Genomic DNA, 23,222 nt, shown 5'->3' with positions numbered 1-23,222 from the left:
TTTTAAAATTATCTGAAATGTCAAACAGCTGATTGCTGGAAACAAAAATGAATGCATTCAGGAATAACACGAATAATTTCCTGTCACATATTAACAAACAAACCTACCCAGAACTGAAACCGATCAGATTGTAAGCCATTTTGACAACTCTGTGCCATTTCATTATCCGGTGCATTCTTTTTATTCCATTTCTTCAAGCAAGTCGCTGTAAAATATATAATTGATATTGAATTGTACGATCTCATATAATTTATCAACCCTTAACTTAATTTAACTATTGGATTAAAACTTAACTTAATTATTAATAAAGTATTAAATTCACTAGAATTTGTTTGCATTAATTATTTCAAACCACTCAGCCCAGGATACAACATTTCCTAAGTGAAATTCGTTTTTAGGTTCGTGTCGAAGATATGAACGAGTGCAGGGGGGGCATTATAGACCAAAATATCATAGGCGAGAAGGGATTGGGGGAGGAGACCCCCTTAAAAGTGGTGGGACTTAGGAAAACGGCTCCCATGTACCTTAACACAGTAAGAGAATACTGGTAGTTTTTTTAAGGGAACTAAATAAGAGAAGGTACCGTATCAGGGATATGTATTAGAGGTACGTTTTTAGTTCCAAAGTATTCATCCCCGATGTAAGATCAAAGTGGTGCTAGTACAAAAAGTAAGAGTTTTTTTTGTGAATTTTTCAGTTCAAAGTCAGTGTTAATTTAAATTATATATTGTTTTTTTTATTAGATTTAAAGTGTTGGATATAGAATAATTTGGGAAGGAGATTTTGTGTAACAAACTAGAAAAGGAGAATTAGGAATTTAAATGGAATTTGCATTAGGTATCGCGGGTGAAACTACAGGCAACAACGGTCGTTAGCCTTTGTGCGTCGTTGGAGGTACCGAAATAAACGGAACAAAATCAACTGGTGTAAGAACCGTGGAACAACGGTCAGCAATTATACAAGTGGAAGCCACCATAATTCAGATAAGTGGTCCGTAAATTTTAAATATTTTTTTCTGAAAATTTAAAAGAAAAAGGCAACATCATCACGCGATACCCTATTTAAACCCAATATCAGAAATCACGAAAAGTTCCCTGTTCTCGAAACAAAATATTCATCGGATACCGCAACCGGTAGGGTGCGATTCAGCAGAAGCTGAAATTCGGTCATCGCGGTCAATAAAATAAAGTATAAGCCCGGGCGAATTGATTTTTGTGTTGGCAGTTAAATTTAAAAACTTGAAAATTTGAAATTGATAATATTAGTTCTATGAGTATTGAGAGAGAAAAAGGAACATCGTTGTGACAACCGGGTCGGCGGGTTAGATCGAGTTTCCCCTAAGAGAGTTTTTAGATTGTGAAGGTACCAAAAAAAAAGGGTACTAAAACTCCTTCTAAAGAGCGCTCTATAAACTTGGTAAAAAGTTGGTAAGGAAACTGGAAAGGTGTGACAGAGCGGGCATAAAGGTCCGCAAGTGAACTGAGTCCTTTTTTTCATCTAAATATTTATCATTGGCTATATAAATTTATCATTTCCTAAACCTATAATAATATTCAAAAATTATCCTTAACATTTTATATAAATATGCCGTCCACATTCAACAAAATTATCACTATATTATTTTTTTTAATTTCTGTTTATAATATCTATTTTTCAACGTTTTCGTCAAAACCAAAATCGGACGTTAGTAAATATCTTTTTTAATTGTGAGCCACCCAAATGATTTGTGTATTTATTTAAAGAAAGTGGAAGACTCTCAGATATGAGTTTCTAGGGGTTTAACTTTTCTGGCGGTGGAAAGGGTGGAATGTGGTGAGCTGGGAGGACGATCGCCACAGGGGAGTCCTAGACAACCAATTAGAGCCACAAGGATTCCAGGAGCGGGAAGGCTCAACTGCAACAACATCTGCAAGGTAGTTCCAAAAGGTTGTAAAAGGTAATTTGATGTGTGAGTGAATTTTTTTTATAATAAACACACACTCAAGAGGATATTACTACCCTTATTATGCAGAGGCACAGTGTGAGCACTAGAAGGAGGAGAGAGGGTTTAAAAGGAGATGATTTTTATAGAGAAAAGTGAAGATCGCTGTTGGCATGGTTCGATTTTTTGTAGCGAGGTGAGGTTTGGTGTAGGTGCAAGGTCCTCCCCTATATCCGGTGAGCTAGCCCGCGCATCGCCAGCATGCCACGGCCCCGTCTACCAGACATTCGGCCCTTACTATACCTATTCCCATCTATTTCCGCTTCCCTAATCATCCTACCCAACGATTCCCATCCTCAGTTTGTAATTAATTTTAATTTTTGTTCTTTTCCTCATCTTTGAAATTATTCTTTAGAAGAGCCTTAACAATAGATGTTTTTTTAGGTTAGGTTAGGTTGGAGTGGCTGTCCAAATGTCATTGACGCACGTAGACCTCAAGGGTCCATTGTGATACCACTAATGAGGTTACTCATGGGAGAGTAATGAATTTAAACAAACCATTTTGGACTTTTAATAAAGTTAGAGAGACGTTTTGTTTCAATCGTTGCCAGTTCACTGGTGTTATCGAAGAAGGGATTACCGAGAAAGTAATTCCTTCTAATGGAGAGTGCTGGACATGTACATAGAAGGTGTTGGACCGTTTCCTCTTCTTCCTCGTCCATGCAGCTTCTACAGAAGTCATTTGTGTAGACCCCTAGCCTCAGAGCATGTCTTCCTATGAGGTAGTGTCCCGTTATTACTCCAATTGCTGAGCTTATACTTTGGACTGTTTGAGAGTTTGTGGAGACAGACACGAGAGATTTAAGAGCGGCTTGGCTGTCTGAGAAGATTCGTATATCCTTACAAGATATAACGTTTTCTTTGAGTCAGGATAGTGCTTCTTTAATTGCCATTACTTCTGCCTGGAATACACTACATTGATTGGGAAGTCTATAGGATAGATTGTTCTGAAAAACCACTTCCAACTCCGTGATCGGTCTTTGAACCGTCAGTATAGAAGTGTACCGCATCGTCTTCCAGGGGTCCCTCTTCTTCCCAGGAGGATCTTGAAGGGATGCACACATAAAAGCTTTTACCGAATACCATTTTTGGGGTGGTATAGTCTAAGCGATCTGGGATAGATCTGAAACTGTCTAGAACAGTAGTATGTCCAGTATTGTTACTGGTCCATTGAGAGGTGGCTCTAAGCCTTACACATGAGTTGGCAGCCACCTTTTTATAGAAGATGTCAAGTGGTGTTAGGTTTAAAAGCACTTCCAGTGCTGCGGTTGGTGTCGAGCTAAGTGCTCCTGTAATGCACATATTTAGATTTACCATCTTGTCCAGTGCGGTCCACCATACGACGGCTCCATAAATGAGTATCGGCCTGATTACCGAAGTGTATAGACAGTGGGTTATTTTTGGGGAGAAGCCCCATTTTGCCTTTTTGACTCTTTTATCAATATTTGCCTTCGAATTTAGTTTTTTGTCTAAAATGAGGCCCAAATATTTAGCTTGGTCGGAAAAGCTTAATGGTATTCCTTTAATCTTGGATGGGCTAATCTGAGGAATTTTATATCTTCTCGAAAAGAGTATTAATTCTGTTTTATGTGGGTTGACGTCCAATCCACATTGCTTAGCCCATTTAGTTAGCCTATTTAGGGCATTTTGTAGGAGTTCCGAGAGAACTTGGGGATGCTTCCCAGATACGGATATCGCAACGTTCATCGTCAGCATGGCAATCACCTTAAAACCCTCTGCTTCCAATGCTGTAAGTAGGTCGTTTAATACCATGTTCCATAAAAGAGGCGAAAGGACTCCACCTTGGGGAGTGCCTCGATTCACCGATCTGGTGGTAGTAAAACTTCTCATGTTAGAAATTATTGTCCTGCTTTTGAGCATGAGACTTATAAGATCTATGAGTGACTTCTCTAATTTCAGCTTATCCATTGCTGTTGTGATCGCCCGGTTACTGAAAGCTCCTTCAATATCTAGGAACGCTACCAGGTTATATTCTTTGTATTCGAGGGAATGTTCAATAGTACGTACCAGTGAGTGAAGTGCTGATTCTACTGATTTTCCCTTAGAGAAAGCATGTTGAGCTGTGGAAATGAGACATGGTTTTAAATTATGTCTGATATAAATTTCAATCAATCTTTCCAAGGTTTTAAGAAGGAAGGATGATAGGCTGATTGGTCGTAGATCTTTAGGGTTAACGTGTGAGGGTTTCCCTGCTTTGGGAATGAAGACTACTTTTGCCATTCTCCAGGCTTTGGGAATATATCTCAACCTTACACAGCTTGTCAGAATGATTTCCAATGGTGGAATAATCATGTCTGAGCATTTTTGTAGTTCGGCCGGAATGATTCCATCTGGTCCTGGAGATTTATATGGATCAAAGCTGTCTATGGCCCATTGCAGTTTTTCCCGCGTTATTAGATCAACTAAATCGCTTGTAGAAGCTTGAGACTCTGATGTTAAGTCGTTGAGTATGTTAGAACTACCTGGAAAGTGGGTGTCTAATAACAGATTAAGAGATTCCTCATCTGTGATAGTCCACGTGCCTGCTTCTGTCTTTAAAGTACTGGGTATTGTTGGACTTTTTGAGAGAATTTTCCTGAGTCCTGAGGCTTCTGAAGTATTTTCTATTTTACCACAAAAATTTCTCCAAGAAGACCTCTTACTCTTTCTTAATTCTTTTTTATATTGCTTTAGAGCTTGTTTGTATAAGTCCCAGTCAGAAGGAGATCTAGTGTACTTAGAAAATGTGATGTGATTTACTATCCTCAAAATCTGATGTCAACGAAATTAAATCGTTAATTTTTTTTAAATACAATTCCTCTAAGAAAGATGGCTTTCTAACTAGGTTGTCACTATTGTTCTGCTATTAAGACCAGGATACCATTCATGAAGACCTTCTAAAAATATAGTATTTAAATAAAAACTCTCCAAAACTAACAGAATTCAGAAACAAATGATAAATTTTCGCATTCGAATATACCTTAATACCATTCAACTTTTTAACTATTCGAACTAAATTTAATTGTTGAAAGTTTTAAATTTCGAAAAGTCGAATTGTTAGTTTTTATTTTTCTCATTATTTTTTTTATTTCATATTTATGACTTTTTAAACATTACCGAAAGTCGAGTTAAAATTATTCGTTTTTTTAATTCTTCAACTTTGACTTTTAAACAATTCGACTTCCACATTTTCGACCCTTCAACTCTTCAAACTTTCTACCACTCAACTATTTGTTTGTTTGAATCATCATTCAACTTTTCGACTGTTTGAATTTCGAACCCACTTAAAAAATCAAATTGAAATGGTCACAAATTCGAAAAGTTTGCGCAGTGGAAAGTTTGAAAAATTAAGTTGTTTGAAAGTTGGTTAAATTAAACCGTTCGTTTTTTCTAACTTTCGTCTTTTCAAAGGTTGGATTTTATTAGTTTGCTTTGAATACTAGAGTAATTCGTTAAATAGTTGTTTAAAATAATTTGACAAAAGGAAATTGTTTAATATAAGAGTTGTAGGCAGTCTTGATTGCAAGTGGCACCGTTTCCGAGAAAAACGCAGGATGCAAAAGAAAACAAATTTTTTAACTTTTGAGAAACAAATCGCAAATAGCAAAAAACTTAAAAAAAAAAACTAGGCCTAGGTTCCCTGCCAACTAAAGGAACAAACAAAAGAGTTGAATGAAAACACAATATTCCACAAATGTTGTTAAGAATTATTTTTTATTTGTTTCGCTTTAGAATGGACCTTTCTTACGTGTGTTTTAAGATTAATCCTTTGGCTAAACAAACGCCCACATGTTTCACATGCAAAGTGCTGACTTGGATCGTGTATCCTTTTATGTTTACCTAAATCCGAGGAATTGGTAAAATCCCTAAGGCAAACTTCACACACATAGTTTCTTTCTTTGGTATGTGACCTTATGTGCATTTTAAGCGAACCTCCTTGAGAATAAGTTTTTGGACATAAATGACATTGGTAAGGTCGTTCTTTCGTGTGCACTCTCAAATGCATGCGATAGTTTGCAACTTGTACAAAACCTTTTTCACAATATGAACACACGAAATTCTTTTCGTTTGCATGTAGTCTCATGTGGTCTCTCAAGTTTGATTTCTTGGGAAGAATCTTATGGCAAATATGGCATTCTAAATTGCTTTTTAGAGATGAATTACTTCTAGTGGTACGACATCTTCTGTTATCTAATGAGGTAAAATTTGTTTCGAGAGGCCGTATATTTAGTGTTTCTTTAGCCTTTTTGTTCGTTTGTTCTGAAGGAGGTGATTTGATATAATTGTTCTGGTCGTCTTCTATGGATGGTCCTTTTGATTTAAGTGATGGTGCGTTTTGGTGAGTTTGTTCTATGGGCGTTGTTTCGACTTTAATATAAGGTCTACAGACTTGTTGGACTTTATTATTTTCTTCCAAAGGTGGTGGTTTATATGGTTTGGCGTCTATAACAGTAGCTTTTTCTTCATCTGATAAAAGGTTTTCTTGTGATGGCGATTGTTTTATGTTGCCTCTGGTTTTGCAACTATTCTGTTCAAGAATGAAGGATATTGCATTTGTGCTTAACTTAATTCCAAGTTCATTAGCCCGTTCGATGACCAGCGCAGGTTCTTCTTCAAGTTTGGAATCTTTTGAACTGTTTGCGTCAATATCATCTATCACAGAATCTTCCTCATAAATCAGATCTTCTCTTTTGAAATTTACATCTGAAGTCTGTTTGTAGAACGCTCTGTACGAGTCAAGAATTTGATTTTTAAATTTGTAGGCATCCGATAGTTTTTTGCAACATGTTAAGCACATGGTTCGACTCATGCCATCATTGAAATCAATCTGTATTCAAGAAATGTTTGGTTATTTAAAATGTGTTCGAACAAGAAACATAAACATTGTTTTGAATAGTTACCCTGATGCATGACACAAATTCCAGTGCTTCATGAAGTAAAACATTTTCATCTTCCAATTTGTCTGTGAGTATATCTAAATTTGATTGTAAATTTGTACATATTCGACAGATTTCAATTGGTAGAATTAGAAATTCTATTTCTTCTTCTCCATCCATTTAGTAAAGTTATAGTTAGAAATCACAACACAACTTAATGCTAAAAATAATTCTACGAAATGTCACTTTCACTTGTTGTTTACATCTTGTTAATTCACAATGATTACTCGAAGCCGGAAAGATTCACAATAGATGACATTTTGTTTGAAATACTTATAATAATAATATAGCATCTACATGAGCAATTTGCATATTCTTCAATATAAAAATGTGCGTTTATTTTTTAACCACTTCAAGGAATAAAATTTCCATTGGAATGGAATTTGTGTAGAAAATGATTTCACGGTATGTAAGGGAATTTAACAATACATGTGAATTTTTTGTAAATGTGCCTGCATCTGCATAATGCACAAAAGTAGTATTGACAGAATACACCAGTGATAACTCTTTTGGACTTCCTATAAAATACTATAACTTTTTAACAATACAGGGGAATGGTTATGGGATTCGACCAATTAACGAATTCGAAGGCAAATTTGATACGTCGTAATGTTTGTTGGCGAGTTGAAATCCGATAGCTTTTTTGGCGGATTCACAGGCGAAAGAGTGTTCATTTTATTCACTGTTAGATTTCGTGGATTCTTTCTCGATTGTAATTATTTAATGTGAGTTAGCATTATTTTAATTTTCTTATGATTTATCCACAATCCACAAAAAAATATAAAATTTTGAATACATCACAAATTTAATCAAAACAAAACAAATTTTATTTGGAAAGCTATCAAATCACTGGAATATAGGAAGAAAAAGTCAAACCAAGAGTGTCAAATCACTGCGAGTCGAATTTGAAAGGTCGAATTGAAAACGATCCGCCGCGAACCTCATAATCAGGACCCAGTGTTGCAAAAGAATAATACGAAAATCAAAACAGAATTTGCTTTAGAAGAAAAAAGGTGGCTATTAGGTTAACAATGTTATCAAATGAACCATAACGACGGGAGTCCAAAGGGCTCGAAACCAATCGCACGTTCAAATAGCTCAAGGTCAATCTCTTCAGTTGTGTATGTCCATCCTTAGCAATACAAACTCAACCGAATAATTTATCTAAACTTTAATAAAATTTGATTAGATAAATATTTAATTATTTCTGGAAAGAAAGGAATTAACCTTTATTGTTTAAATTATTTGACGAATTACTTTTTATTTGTATTCTTTTCTTCCAAGCTTCCAGTTCGACAAATTAAATCAATCTCCTGTATAATGGACTTCGTTAGCAGTAATTGAACTTAAAATTCGACAAAATTAACTTGGAACCTTACTAACCCTACCTTCAGATGATCCCGCGAAAAGTAGGAGCAATATTATTGTCTACAAAAACTTCCCAGGCGCTGTGTAAGTCTATAATGAGTAATATTTTGTATGATAAAGAAATTATTACTTATTCCTTTTTTCTCAATTTGACAAAAAATCGTTTAACATAAAATTAAACTGTGCAGAAAATAAATAAATCAGAGAAAAAAATTAGCTTTCAGTTGAATGGCAAACGTGATAAGATGACATTTTGACATAAAAAGTCTTGACTGGATTGTAAGTCCGTCATAAGTTGGGTTTTGTATTGTTAAGACAAAGTCCTTATTCCATTTGAATCGGTTATTTCAGAAACAACATAAGTCAATGAACATTAACTTTTCAGGAGAAACAAAAAACTGTTTTATATGATAAAATTCCACAACACTCAACATTTTGAGTATGCAAAGTTATAATTTGCATTAAGATGCATTTTAAAACCGCCAATTTGTTTGTCTTTTTTTGAGTCTTATCCGGTTTTTAAGCCATTAAAGGTGCTTGACTTATGTCGTGTCTGAAATAAAGAAACTTTTATTTATTATAAAATTTATTAAAATGCTTACAAAAATATAACGAAAATACTATTGATCTGTATCGATTGGATCCTTTTCGCAAGTTGGCCAAGCGAAAATCTCATCAGAGTAATCTTGAATGTTAACGTTTCCTGGTAGATACGATTTTAGTTTTTTTATATCATTCATCTTCTTAATATTGATTGGCACCTTTCCAGAGGGATAAGCAAGGGCTTGCGGTAGAGCTACCAGTTCATCTCTTTGAAGGTTTCCCAGGTTAAATGTATGACTTGTAAAACCATTAATAAAGTCTCTCGAAACAACTGTTTTATCATAACAATCCGAGTTGGAAAACTGAGTAAATTTACTTATAGTAAACGTATACTTATTTTCTCTAGCCACATGTCTTCCAAGGGACTCCATTGAAAGCATGTTTCTTTTATAAAAGCGTGGCCACCAGGTTTTTGTAGTCGATGAGATCAGCCGTTTTTGGTAAAATGACTGTAAATTTGTTTGAGACTGAAGAAGACAGTATCAAATCGGCATAAATTCTATCAGTTTGTTTAATCTTACGTTTTAGGACTGCGAAGTCTCTATCACGAGGTAAAAAGGAATGTCCTCGTATAGGAAAATACTGTTCAATAGTCTTGAACTTTTTTAAAGCTACTAAAGATGATACAAATCTTATCACTGTGTGATTTTTATTTTGACCATCATAGCCATCTGAAAAAATATGTAACTCCTGGACATCCTTCATGTTACTTTCAAAAAATTGATTTAAAAAAGAGCATATTCATTCGGGCCCTTTCCAGCGGTAAACAAATAAAATGGCGGTGTTGTCTCGAAGATCGTGTATACAAAATACGCTAACAGTAAGTTGCCTTAAGTAGAACGTTTCCTGTACATGGGATTTGAAGATTTTGCAGTAGTCTATACATATTCCGCCAATAGTTTTTATCTAACCCGAAACTTAGTACCCGTGGTATGATGGTTAGTGCGTTGGACTGTCATGCAAGGGGTCTTGGGCTCAATCCCTGTTTGTGCCACCTTAATTTAAAATAATTAATTTTCGCGGGTATGTGCCTCTTCCTCCAAGAGTAATTCTTGTCATGAAAAAGTGCTTTCTTAAATTAGCCGTTCGGATTCGGATAAAAATTGTAGGTCCCTTCCATTCCTGACAACAGTACTCGCACACATGAATGGTTGCGAGTTGTAAGTCACTAGGCCCTGGTTCACAACGAGTTGTTGCGCCACCCAATTTATTTTTATTTAACACGAAACTTAAACTATTTAAGTAATTACACCAGCTGGTATGTTTTTAATATAAAAACTTCTGTCAGAAAAATAACGGACCGTTATGTGTACAAATATGTCGTTTCTCTTCGGAACAATGAAATAGTACACTCAGTTTTTTTTTGTGAAAAGCTGACTTATGTTGTTTCTAAAATAACCGATTCATTTTCAATATAACAATTAACCCTTTTACACAAAACATTAAATAGAATTGTTGAGAACGTAAATAAATCATAGTTATTAAGTTCACCCTTTATTTGAATGATCAACTGTCATTCTTGTCCACTCAATTTTTCAATTAAATTGCTCTAATTGGCAGCTGGCCAATCAGATACAAGAAACTTGGCTTAAGCTCAAGTCCCTTATATCGTCTGAACCTGTCAATAGTTTAGTTATGAAAATGAACAGACCACAAAAAGAACAGATCACAAAAGAAATCCAAAACTGTACTTTTACTTTAACGTCAAGCTCCGCAGTTTTAATTGTTTGCTTGTGTTAAATTTGTTAATTGTTTAAATTTATTTTTAAAAGAAAATTCGGTTTTATAAAATTTAAGCTTTATCCAACAATTATACAATTTCGAAGTGCTTTTAGGTAATTCCATGGCAGGGAGGACATGAACAATGAAACATAACTTGAGCTTTTCTTTTTCTTTCTAGTTATAAATCATCAATTTCAAGTCTCAGCACCCTTGGGATTAAAAAAAGACATCTTTTAAGAAATGACGTTAAAAAATATATTTACAAAAAGTAGATTCAGTTTCAGTGTAAAGCAAGTGACCTTAAATCTTTTCAATAAAGTTCTCTCATTGTTTTAACTGGTAAGTAGAAGCTAGCCTTAAGTCCAATCCATAGGATCTAAAGAAATCTTGCAAACAAAATTCAACTATTCTTTTTTGTCAGCTTTATTTTGGTATCATTTACTTTTAATGTGAGTTACCATTACACGTATTTTGGCTTTTCCCCAGTTTCCTTTAATTCCTTAATTTTATTAAAACAAAATACCTCGTAGGTAGTTTACTATTAAAAATTTACTTTTAATAATTTATTATAATTCTATGAAAAATTAACATCTTCATCTGTATATTGCTCCATGGGGACAGCTCCCTTAGCATTATCACATTCCATACCTTCAATGTCACGACAAACTGCCGATTGAAGTTCTCGTCTAACTTCTGGACCGATTTTCGGATGTGCATGTGTCCTAAACAAAATTTAAGTTATCATCACTTTACTAGAATTTCAGTTGAAGTTCAATTACTTACTTTAACAATCCCAAAAGGGCTTCTTTCTGTTCAGATGATATATCATTTTTGTAACGCTGAGCGAACGTTAGCAAACTCTGGTGCCATAAAACAGGCATTACTCGTTTGTCTTGTTCAAATCTGAGGAAGTGGAAAACTGCAGCATCTACAACTCGATACGGTAGAGCGTATCTTTTTTCGAGGAAAATCCGAATGAATATCGAATTAGCTCCAGTGTAGCCCATTTCACAAATTTTCAACAGACATGCAGCAGAATGCAGAACTGGTATCCGATTCTTGGAAACAATGCTGCCAAATATGATTGCTTCACGCAGGGTGCAATCTCCCGACTCTAGGAGAGGCAAAATAATTCCCTTCATAAAAGCGGCTGGTTTGAAGAGGGCTCTTTTCAAAGCATTATACAGATGGACATTGAGTTTCTTATATTCACTTAAGTCATCGCGAACTCTTGGCAAGAGAACCAGGTTATAGAATCTCTGTGCCATTGACTGCGATAAGATTGAACAGAATATTCTAAAAAGGAGAAATTAATGACGCAACTAATTGATATGAGTTTAAAATAAATTCAAACCTGGTTCCTTGGAACATTGCAGCAGCACTCCAGTTGTGTGGTTCGGTAATGAATAGAATTTGCTCCCAGTTACGCAGTTTAGGGATGATTTTGAATGCTTTGGGCACTTTTCCACTTTTGTAACGCTTCATAACATCTCTGACACCTTCGTACATTTCAAGAACTCTGATTTGGGAAATATGAAATAGAACTTTTGTTCAAACATAATGACTTCATTAATACCTTTTGTCGATGTCTTCAATCTTTAGAGAACCCTGATCACTCAATTTTGATTGGAGTTCACCTTGTTTCTCAGCGATTTTCTGCTTAATAATCTCCGATAGATTCAAAGTTCGCTTTGCGCTGGTACTGTTTTGGAAACGTTCAAATGCCTCAGTATCGTCATCGTCGATCTTTAAATCATCCATAAAATCATCGGCTGTAACTTCGTTGCGATCATCGTCATCATCATCATCATCTCCGAAACCACTAAGCGAAGGTCCCAAATTGAATTTTGTTGTTTTGCGTTTTGCACCAAGAGTATCGGGGAAGTTTTCTTCGTTGAGGTCGAGTTGTTGCTGTTTGGCGGCTTGCAAAATCTTCTTACTTGTTCTGCTATCAACGACCTTAATGTTTAATAAACACAAAATTATTATAAGTTGACAATACAGAAGATAAAAAGCGAATGATTTATTTAAACGTAAAGTTTAAACTTACTGAATGTTCTTCTGCGCGAAGGTAAAGTTTGTCTCTGTTCTTTTTAACCACTTTCCCTTGTGTCATTTGTTTATCCAAGGGAACTTGGGACTTGGAATTTACTTTGTTGATTTTTTTGGCTTTTCCCATATTTGCAGTGAATATTTATAGCACAAATCAAAGAATTAATTTATATTTTGTTTTCCTTCTGCATTAACGAAATTCAATTGCAACAAACTGCACGGCACGTGTTTTTTTATTTCAAATGTCAAGAAAAGTGACAGACGTCAAAAGCAAATGTCAAGTAATAGGCGTGTTTATTTGTACGACACAATTAAACATTAAGGTGGAAGTGCAAGTGGGAAGACCAATTGTAAAGGGGTCTACAAAACAGCAAGAAAATTGAAAAATATATTCGAAAAACAAAAACACATGGCTTTAAAAGTAAAGTACTTAATTCCAAAAAGTATCTCATTAATGTAAGAAAAATAGTGCAATCAGTTTTATGACCAAGAAAATTAAAAGAATATTTAAATGAATTTCCTGGAAAAGGTGTAACAAAACGTAAAAAAAGTAACAGTATAAAGAAAAGAAGAATGTAAAGCTTGTGTTATAATTCCAACAAGATTTCGAAGATTATAGTACTTCTCCGATTTCCTATAACTTCACTTAAGATCTTCGCAGGACAACCAAGTTATAGAATTCTTGTGCTGATATGAGTTTAAAATCAATTCAAACCGATAACGATTTCCTAAAATCTGCATTTTTGAAGACGTTGGCACTTTTTAACTCATCTCTCTATATAACCAGTGTGATTTCTTCATGTTGCATTGTCTGCAGACTGAAGTGCAGACACAAGTTAATCCATACTAGGAAGCCCGCACACCACTACGAAGTTAAGTTTCCTACAACTTTAAGGTGCAGTAAACTTCTAGTTCCCATAAGGTAGTTGCCAACAACTTAATATTGAAAAAAAGATTGAAATATAGCATTTCATTGGCCTATAAAGTTTGTCACCTTTTCTTAAGTGGATTTTTTCTTTTGAATATTGAAATATTTAAATATAAAATTTATCAATTTTTGTATACAACTATACAAAAACACAACCAAGTATTTTAAAAAAAGTTGCTTTAAGGTGCTTACTTACTTACTTACTTAAGGTGGCGCTACAGTCCGGGGCGGACCTGGGCCTCAACCAACATGCGTCTCCAGCCAGCTCGGCCTCTAGCTAGCTGTCTCCAGTTTCGCACGCCTAGTGAGTTGAGGCCCTCTCCCACCTGGGTGCGCCACCTGAGTCGCGGTCTTCCTCTACTGCGCCGTCCCACGGGATTGGATTCGAAGACCTTCCGGGCTGGAGCGTTGATGTCCATCCGCTCTACATGACCCAGCCATCTAAGCCATTGGACTTTAATTCTGCTAACTAGGTCAGTGTCGCTGAACAGCCCGTACAGTTTGTCGTTATATCTTCTCCTTTATTGTCCATCTATGTGTACGGGACCAAAAATCACCCGAAGAATTTTTCTCTCGAAGCATCCTAAGACACTCTCATCTTTTTTTGACAGGGTCCAGGGCTCAGCGCCATAAATGAGAACCGGGGTGATGAGTCCGATAGATGGTGATTTTAGATGCTCGAGAGAGGACTTTACTTCTCGATTGCCTTCTAAGTCCAAAGAAGCAGCGATTTGCAAGAGTTATTCTTCGTTTGATTTCAGCGCTGGTGTCGTTGTCTGTATTAATAGCGGTGCCTAGGTAGAAAAAGCCCTTAACTACCTCAAAGTTATAGCTGTCCATGGTGACGTTTTATCCAAGACGTCGTCGTTCAGTGTACTTTTTTGATGAGAGCATATAATTGGTCTTGTCTTCATTGACCACTAAACCCATCTTCTTCGCTTCCGTCGCAATGCTCAAAAACGCTCCACTGACATCACGCTTTGATCTTCCAATTATGTCAATATCATCTGCATATTGGATAATTGGATGGACCTTTGGAATATTGTGCCAATAGTGTTGACAGTTGAATTTTGCACAATTCTTTCCAGAACGATGTTGAAGAAGTCGCATGACAGTGCATCGCCTTGCCTAAAACCTTTTTTGACATCAAATGCATCGGTAAGATCTTTTCCGACCTTGATAGAGCAGCGTGCATTCTCGATCGTCATTCTGCACAAACGGATAAGTTGGACAGGGATGCCAAAACTAGACATTGCTCGGTAGAGCTCTTCCCTATAGATACTGTCATACGCGGCTTTAAAATCGATAAAGAGATGGTGGGTATCGATTTGAAGCTCTGGGTTTTTCCAAGATCTGCCGTAGTGTGAATATTTGGTCGATAGTGGACTTTCCTGGTCTGAAGCCACACTGATAAGGACCAATCAGGTTGTTGACGAATGGCTTCAGACGTTCACATAATACGGCAGAGAGGATCTTATACGCAATGTTAAGGAGACTGATGCCTCTGTAGTTGGCGCAGTTTAGAGGGTCTCCTTTCTTGTGTATCGGGCACACTATGCTGAGATTCCACTCATCGGGCATGCTTTCTTCCGACCATATTTTGCAGATGAGTTGGTGGAAGACGAAAATTCAAGCCGTCCTTATAAGAGATGAACTTTGGGATGTTGTTAGCAAAACGAAACCACAGAAATCGATGATGAATGGACGAAGAAGAATAATAAAGCGAAAGCTTATTTAACGTTGAGCGTAGATGAATGTCAATTGATGCCCATTGCCCGTCTAGAAGATGCGTTTAGTATTTGGGAAGTTTTCTCTAAGAAATACGAGAGGTCAACTTTTGGAAGTCGCCTGTGCTTAAGAAGAAAATTATATGGCATTTACTATACTGTTGGTAAGATGTATGACCATATAGATGCTATTCTTAAGGTTGTAGGTTTGTTGAGAGCTTCTGGAAAACCTTAAGAGGAAGATGAAGTTGTTTCAGTTTTGTTGGTGATTCTACCAGAATCTTACTCTGGGCTTGTTACTGCACTCGAAGGTCGAGATGAGGCAGACTTAACAATTGAATGTATCACCGGTAAGATGTTAGACGAATATCAAAGACGTTTTGAAAGCAATGTGGACTAACCAAAGAAGAAATCAAAAGTCTACAAAACCGAGAAGACGGATGTAAAAGAAGCAAAAACGTGCTTTTATTGTATAGGACATGTTAAAGCGGGCTGCTACAAATACAAGTCAACTTTGCAAAAAGGGAAGCATGCCAAGTCATCTGTTGAATCAACATCCATGATTTTCTCTCGTTTGAAGTTTGTCCTGAGTGTGGTGGGTGGTATATTGACTCTGAAGCTACAATCCATATGACCAACGATAAAAACTTCTTTGATTCGATTCGATTCGAAATGATAACATTTGTTCCTGAGCTTGATAGGGGATTGCTTTCGGTGCAACGAATAGTAAATTAAGGTCATGGATCCCGAATGATTGCTGTAGCAAAGGGAAATTACAGTCTTTACAAGCTGGAAACTAAACATTCTATTGAACTGTCCTGTAAAGCTGACAATTCATTGTGTATTCATCAGTGGCATCGTCGACTTGGACATAGAGATCCAGTAGCTATCGAGAGACTTGTGAAGGAAGATCTTGCAACTGGCATTTATTTAAAGAAGTGTACTGAAAAGATCATTTGCGAACATTGCATCAAAGGCAAGCTGGCACAGGATAAGTTTCCTGTGAGACAAAATAGAGAAAAGCAATAATAATGTAGACATCAACTCCAGGAAGTAACCGATATTTTTTAACACTGATTTACAATTTTTTTGGTAACACAGTGGTGCGTTTGCTAAAATCGAAAGATGAAGTAGCTAGTGTTATAAAGGGTTATGTCACAGCTATGTTCAACAAGTTTGGTAAAAAACCTTGCATTCTGCAATCCGACAATGGAAACGAATACGTATCTTAAGACTTGGAAGCATTTCTGAAGAGGGAAGGAATACGTCATCAGTACTCGGTTCCATACAAACCAGAACAAAACGGTGTAGCAGAACGCAAGAACTGAATCCTAACTGAAGCAGCGAAGTGTATGTTACTTGATGCAAAACTACCAAATCGTTTCTGGGGAGAAGCCGTGTCAACAGCAGCCTATTTGCAGAATAGGCTACCCAGTAAAAGTCTCGAGAAGACTCCAATTGCGTTGTTTACTCTAGAGAAACCTGCTCTGAGCCATATTAGAGTGTTTGAATCCAAATCAGGAAATCAGGAAATTCGAATTTCAAAGCGTTCAAAAAAAGGCATTCCTCCAATACATCTGTCGTACAAAGCTCTGGTTAGCATCTCGAAAGAACCAGAATCCTGGGATGAAGTATTGCGTTTACCACTTACCGAGAAGCGCAAATGGACTGAAGCTGCACAAGAGGAAATCAAGTCAATGAACGAGCTTAAAATTTGGTCACTTACAAATCTGCCGCCTGAAAGAAGAACAGTAAGTTGTAAATGGGTATTTCAAACCAAAATAAACTCATAAAGCCCGACTTGTTGCAAGAGGATTTTCTCAAAAATTCGGTCAAGATTACGATGATACCTTTGCGCCAGTGGTTAAACACGAAACTATAAGAACTCTTCTAGTGGTTACACAATTGAGAAGTTTGCATGTGCGGCATTTTGATGCGAAAAATGCTTACTTGAATGCAACAATGAGCGATGAAATTTTCATGGACCAACCCTCAGGGTTCAATGTTGGGTCATGAAGAAAAGGTGCTTAGACTTAATAAAGGCATATATATTCTAAAACAATCAGCCCGGGAATGGAACAAGAAAGTAACAGAGATCTTGCTTGGAATGGGATTCAAGGCATTGACAGCTGATCCGTGTCTGTTTTCAAGGAAAGAAAGCAACGGCCAAACAACATTTATGTGAATGACATTCTGGTGGCTGGATTTTCTGAACTTATAAACACCATTAATAAAGAACTCCAAAAGCAAGTAAAGATAAAAGACTTGGGTGCAGCGAAACATTATCTCGGTATAGAGATCGACCGGAAAAAAGATGGATCGTTCAAACCTAGCCAAAAGTCAAAAATTAAACAACTGATAAAAATCTACAAACTTGAAGATTCAAAAGGAACTTTAACACCCATCGAAACAGGTTTCATGAGTCCAAGTGAAGAAACAAGTCCGAAGTTACCAAATAACACATCTCCTGAAAAGGCTGGCGAGCCAACTCAAGTCAACCCTGTGGTTGCCACTAGTAGCGGGAGTCTTTCTTCCTCTATTAGCCGCAACCTTTACTTGAAGGAATTACCCATCAGTGGAACAGCTGTGACGCTCGACTGTCCCAAGGGCGGCAATTCCACACCCCACCTCTTCCCCGCTCCTGCTAGGACGTTGCAAGCGACTCTAAGAAGGGACACACCATCTGGAGAGACAAAATCTGCGACATATGAAATGGACTCGAAGGGTGAGGGCACACCCAGATTGGTATCGGTAGCGACTAAATCTGGAGGTGGACCCGCATCTGTGTCACACGGACATAGCTCTGGGCCGGCCAAAAAGAAGTCCAAGAAGTCGCAGGCCAATCGAGACCAACGCAAGGCTGAGAGGATTCTAGCCGCAGTCGGTGTCATACCGGCGGCGGAAAGAACCCCAGAGCAAACATGAAAACTCGAGTGGGCTAGTGGCTTTCTTAGAAAAAATATTAAACCGACCTGCGGCGACTCAACGTCAAATCGCAATAGGTCTTTCGAGGGCGACAAGCCTGAACCAAAAAGGCAGAAGGTGCTTTCCAAACAGCACAACAGCCTTCAATAAAGATCTTTCCTTCAGCGACGCGCTCAAAGGCAAGATCATAGCCGCGGTCATTGACAGGAGTCATGAGCATGGTAACATCTCTCATGATCATTGGGCAGACGTCAAGGCTCACTTCGGTTTCAGATTTTTATCTGTCATCGAAGAGAATCCGGGGCCTCTCCCAGACACAGCCGATGCAGGATGGTACCAAAATCGTATCAAACCCATCGTTGGCCATTTATATTTTATTGATCAAATAAAGGTTTTGATATAATTTACACTTTTTTCAACTACACGATTATCTTTTTCCAACATTGTATCGCAGTTTTCATTACGAACGATTTTGTTTAATTTCTTTTTTGTATAGTTCAATTTCTACATAAAAAAACACGTTATTCACACTTGTTTTTTATGCACAAATCCAAATCTAGGATAGTCTCTTGAATTTTGGCGAGGCAACGCTTGAGGGAGTGTGGTCTGAGATGTTTGCTGAGTTTAACCAACTTTATCATCTGGTTAACTAGCCCATTCGATTATGGTACTTTAATGGCCGAACAGAAAAGACTCTAGACTTGTTGTTCCTTACTGTTGACCCTTATAAGTACAATATCAGTGTTCTATCCCCTCTAGGCACAACTGACAACTGTGTTGTATCTGCTTATTTTTCGTTCCAAGCCCTTCCATTCAAAAAAAGATCTTGCAAGTGAACGGGTTCAACAATTATTTCACTATTCTTCCTGGATATAGTGCCATTTACTCCAGGGCAGATATGGTCACAAGTTTGATTCTTTTGGAAATGAGAAGTTGTTCTCCCCAATTATCTACACAAGGTCACACTTTAGAACTATCAGCGCAAGGAATATCTCGGCGACCGTATTGGATCAAGTTTAAGAAAGACAAATTAAATCCTGTCTTCGAACCTTTTTTTTCATTTTTATTAAAATGAATGAAAAGTCTATTCCACTTACTGGCTGAAACACAAACACGCTTCAGCTTCGGCTTCGCCTGACGTTTACGAGTTCAGCCATAGGAATTCAATGCATGCTATCACAATGGAGCTTCGACCTCACGTTTCGTTTGACAATCGTATGGAAAAAAACGTAATGTAACGTAATGTGACTCCAAACGGAAGCTCTAGTTCAATTATCTGAACATTTGCTTTGTCTGACAGCTCATCAGCTGTAAAAAAATGTCAACAAACAAAATATTTGCTCTTTGGAGGGATGAAATAATAGAAATGTCATTCAAAGCAACCTCGAAGCAGGCCTAACGATACGCAGACGAAGCCGAAGCTGAAGCGTGTATGTGTTTTAGACATACCTGCTTCGCTGACGATATGGTACCCTAGGGCCTAGGCTTTTCATATTCGTTTTTTGATTCACAATTCTGTTCCTCGTATCTTTAACGGAGCACAATGGGGCAAAATGGCCTAATCGGTGGCCATTTTTTGGGTAATTTTTTTTTGAATAGTCTGTTAATATTGCAAAAGTTTAAAACCGTTATCCTAAACACAGTTTGCGTTACATGCATCGGCGCAAGCCATTCTTGTTTACAGATAGCTGCAGTTTATTGTGAAGAAATTTATAAAGTGTTTTTAATTGCAACAAAAAAAGTGCAGATTATTTAATATTTAAATTTTCGGTATGGAGCCTTCAAGTTCTGGTTAAGCTATTTAAGTATTTTTTTGTGAGAAAGTGGTTTTAATTTTAAAAAGGTAATTATCATAAATAAAATTTTGAAATTACTGTTTTTTTGCTTCTTTGTGCAAATATTGATCGGTTTAATTGTGTTCCGAAGTAGTCTGGTTCCATTGAGCTTAGGAGGAAGCCTCAAGATTCATGTAGTATCACAATGGGCCATTAAACTGGCCTAAGTGTGTCCGTTTCCATCTTGGACAGCCACTATAACCTCACCTAACCTAGTCTGAGGTTTAATTTTTATTGTTTTTGGTAGCTTGTGTTACCTTATTTTTGAAACTGTAAAAAAAATTCGAGACGTTTTCAAAAAAATAACTATTCCTTGCTCAAAACATCTGTTTCTTTTCTTTGTTGCTCTGAAGAAAATCTTAAGCGTGGTCGACCAAGTGTTTCATTTGATAAAAGTACTGAACGTACAAAAAGAATGAAAACAGCAAAATTAAGAGAGTCTACATCGATGTCTATGTTGAGTTTTGCAACTCAAATGAGCTTGAGAGCAATGGGACAGGTTAATGCTTCTGAAGTATTAAAGGAGATAACAACAACTACCCCTGACCGAGCAAAAAAATATAGAAGTCATACAGGGATTCACTCGAAACAAACAGTTGTAGAATGTCAGGCTAAGAAGCACTAGGGGTTGCAGTGGAAGCGCAGCTATCATGGCATCAATACAATATAATACGAATGAGTGCACCAGAAAAATTTCCTGCGTATAAGGTCCTACAAGCTGCAAAAAAACAATGTTATCCACCCACCGAGTACATCAAAGTTAGCTAAACTTTAGTAGAGGTTACCCTTCAGGCACTGCTAGATTTAACCACAAAGCGTTTGTTGGAATCGCAAAAGGAAGTTATTAATCTCCTTACAGCCGTTTTAATGGAATATCTGTGCTTATTTTGGAAGTGGGGATTTGATGGAAGTTCGGGACACAGCTCCTACAAACAAGCTTTCCATGGTCTTGAAGCAACTGATTCTTCTGTCTTTATTACGTGCATTGTTCCGCTTAGACTTTCTTACAGTTCCAAGATTGTTTGGCATAATCCACGCCCATGTTCTACAAGATACTGCAGGCCATTGAAAATAGAGTTTGTTAAGGAATCTACAGAAATTACTATTGCAGAAAAAAATAGAGTAGAAAATGAGGTAAGAGAATTTAAAAAAGACAACAACGTTAATTGAAGAAAAACAAGTACAAGTCAGTCATATTCTACTTCATACGTTGAGTGACGGCAAAGTTTGTAATGCCATCACGGGGAAATCATCAACTCAGAAGTGTTTCATATGTGGTGCGTCTTCTAGAAGCTTTAATGATATAGATAGTGTGTTGACAAGGGAAGTAAAAACAGAAAACTTAGAGTTTGGGTTGTCCGTTCTTCACGGGTGGATAAGATCTTTCGAAAATTTACTTCACTTCTCCTACAAATTGCCTCTTAAGAAATGGCAAGCTAGAGGAGATGACAAAATAATTGTTGAAGAAAACAAAAAAAAATACAAAACGAGTTTTAAGATCGTTGTGGTTTGATAATCGACAAACCGAAGCCCGGATTCGGAAACTCTAATGATGGCAATACGGCCAGACGTTTCTTTCAAAATCCTGAAATTTCTGCAGAAATTACTAAAATTGATGTTCAACTCATAAAAAGGATGCACTCTATTATGATTGTTGTGGATAGTGGCTATGAAATTGATGTCGAGAAGTTCAAAAAATACGCAATTGACACTGGTAGATATTATGTGGAAAAGTATCCTTGGTATTATATGTCAACAACCCTTCATAAATTTTGTATTCATGGACCAGAAATAATAGTCCATGCTTTGTTACGGGTAGTACCCGTAGCATGATGGTTAGTGCGTTGGACTGTCATGCAAAGGGTCTTGGGTTCAATCCCTGCCTGTGCCAACTTAATTAAAAAAAAATTATTTTCGCGGGTACTGCCTCTTGCGAGGAATTGACAAATCCTTCAAGAGTAATTCTTGTCATGAAAACGTGCTTTCTCAAACTAGCCGTTCGGATTCGGCCTAAAATTGGAGGTCCCTTCCATTCCTGACAACAGTACTCGCACACAGGAATGGTTGAGAGTTGTAAGTCACTAGGCCCTGGTTCACAACGGACTGTTGCGCCACCCCATTTGATTTTTTTTTTTTTGTTACCGATTGGTCAACTGACTGAGGAAGTACAAGACTCAAGAAGCAAGGACTTCAAAAATTATAGAGAGCATCGTTCTCGGAAAACTAGCAAAGAAAATACTAACCGAAATATTTTTAACTTTTTTTTGTTAAGTTCTGATTCCATAATCACAAGCATGAAAAAACTACCGGAAAAAAAGAGCAACACCTGCCAATTGCAGAAGTGGGTTTACTTAAATCTCCCCCTGTTGATATTAATAATTCTGAGGCTGAGGAAGATAGCAGTGGTGAAGAAAGCGATGATTTTGTTTTAAATTGATACAAAAATCAGTTATAAACGGTGATTTTTTAAGAGCTTGAGAACTTTAAAAAAAAAAAAACGCATAAAATTTGCAAAATCTCATCAATTCTTTATTTGAAACGTTAGATTGGTCCATGACATTTACTTTTTGAAGATAATTTCATTTAAATGTTGACCGCGGCTGTGTCTTAGGTGGTCCATTCGGAAAGTCCAATTTTAGGTAACTTTTTCGAGCATTTCGGCCGGAATAGCCCGAATTTCTTCGGAAATGTTGTCTTCCAAAGCTGGAATAGTTGCTGGCTTATTTGTGTAGACTTGACGTAGCCCCACAAAAAATAGTCTAAAGGCGTCAAATCGCATGATCTTGGTGGCCAACTTACCGGTCCATTCCTTGAGATAAATTGTTCTCCGAAGTTTTCCCTCAAAATGGCCATAGAATCGCCAGCTGTGTGGCATGTAGCGCCATCTTGTTGAAACCACATGTCAGCCAAATTCAGTTCTTCCATTTTTGGTAACAAAAAGTTTGTTAGCATTGAACGATAGCGATCGCCATTCACCGTAACGTTGCGTCCAACAGCATCTTTGAAAAAATACGGTCCAATGATTCCACCAGCGTACAAACCACACCAAACAGTGCATTTTTCGGGATGCATGGGCAGTTCTTGAACGGCTTCTGTTTTAAGTCCACAAAAGTTGGCAGTTTGGTGGGCGTGGTCAATGTTGGA

At 37.1% G+C, this 23,222-nt stretch overlaps 2 protein-coding genes and 1 long non-coding RNA gene across 3 annotated transcripts in view; 1 reads left to right on the top strand and 2 right to left on the bottom strand.

Moving 5' to 3' along the window:
* Positions 1 to 5,676: 5,676 nt before the first annotated feature.
* On the bottom strand, positions 5,677 to 7,096 carry LOC129946111 (zinc finger protein 226-like). Its single transcript, XM_056056152.1, has 2 exons — positions 6,883 to 7,096; positions 5,677 to 6,809 (listed from the first exon to the last, which is right to left on the bottom strand). The coding sequence occupies exons 1-2, from the start codon at positions 7,036 to 7,038 to the stop codon at positions 5,682 to 5,684; spliced, it is 1,284 nt and encodes a 427-aa protein (XP_055912127.1). The 5' UTR covers positions 7,039 to 7,096; the 3' UTR covers positions 5,677 to 5,681.
* A 3,499-nt stretch (positions 7,097 to 10,595) lies between these two features.
* Positions 10,596 to 23,222, top strand: part of LOC129948166 (uncharacterized) — a 31,632-nt gene continuing 19,005 nt past the window's right edge. Inside the window, exons 1-2 of the long non-coding RNA XR_008781836.1 lie at positions 10,596 to 10,724; positions 10,790 to 10,950. This is a non-coding gene — a long non-coding RNA (uncharacterized LOC129948166). The remainder of the gene's footprint in view (positions 10,725 to 10,789; positions 10,951 to 23,222) is intronic.
* Positions 11,142 to 12,900, bottom strand: LOC129948164 (bystin). The gene is made up of 5 exons (XM_056059043.1): positions 12,662 to 12,900; positions 12,188 to 12,570; positions 11,966 to 12,130; positions 11,395 to 11,907; positions 11,142 to 11,333 (listed from the first exon to the last, which is right to left on the bottom strand). The coding sequence occupies exons 1-5, from the start codon at positions 12,788 to 12,790 to the stop codon at positions 11,186 to 11,188; spliced, it is 1,338 nt and encodes a 445-aa protein (XP_055915018.1). The 5' UTR covers positions 12,791 to 12,900; the 3' UTR covers positions 11,142 to 11,185.

The sequence above is a fragment of the Eupeodes corollae genome, chromosome 2, assembly GCF_945859685.1.
Source record: "Eupeodes corollae chromosome 2, idEupCoro1.1, whole genome shotgun sequence".
In the NCBI taxonomy this organism is placed as follows: Eukaryota; Metazoa; Arthropoda; class Insecta; order Diptera; family Syrphidae; genus Eupeodes; species Eupeodes corollae.
The sequence above is the reverse complement of the archived record's forward strand: the minus strand, read 5'-3'. Positions and strand labels throughout refer to the sequence as shown.

Bases quoted from the DNA above. Each gene is read 5' to 3' on its own strand.
- LOC129946111 (XM_056056152.1), bottom strand. From the start codon at position 7,038: ATGGATGGAGAAGAAGAAATAGAATTTCTAATTCTACCAATTGAAATC. The intron at 6,810-6,882 runs GTAACTATTCAA...TCTTGAATACAG, and splicing joins AATTTGTGTCATGCATCAGG to ATTGATTTCAATGATGGCAT.
- LOC129948164 (XM_056059043.1), bottom strand. From the start codon at position 12,790: ATGGGAAAAGCCAAAAAAATCAACAAAGTAAATTCCAAGTCCCAAGTT. The intron at 12,571-12,661 runs GTAAGTTTAAAC...TTAAACATTAAG, and splicing joins TTCGCGCAGAAGAACATTCA to GTCGTTGATAGCAGAACAAG. The intron at 11,334-11,394 runs GTAAGTAATTGA...AATTTTGTTTAG, and splicing joins GCCCTTTTGGGATTGTTAAA to GACACATGCACATCCGAAAA.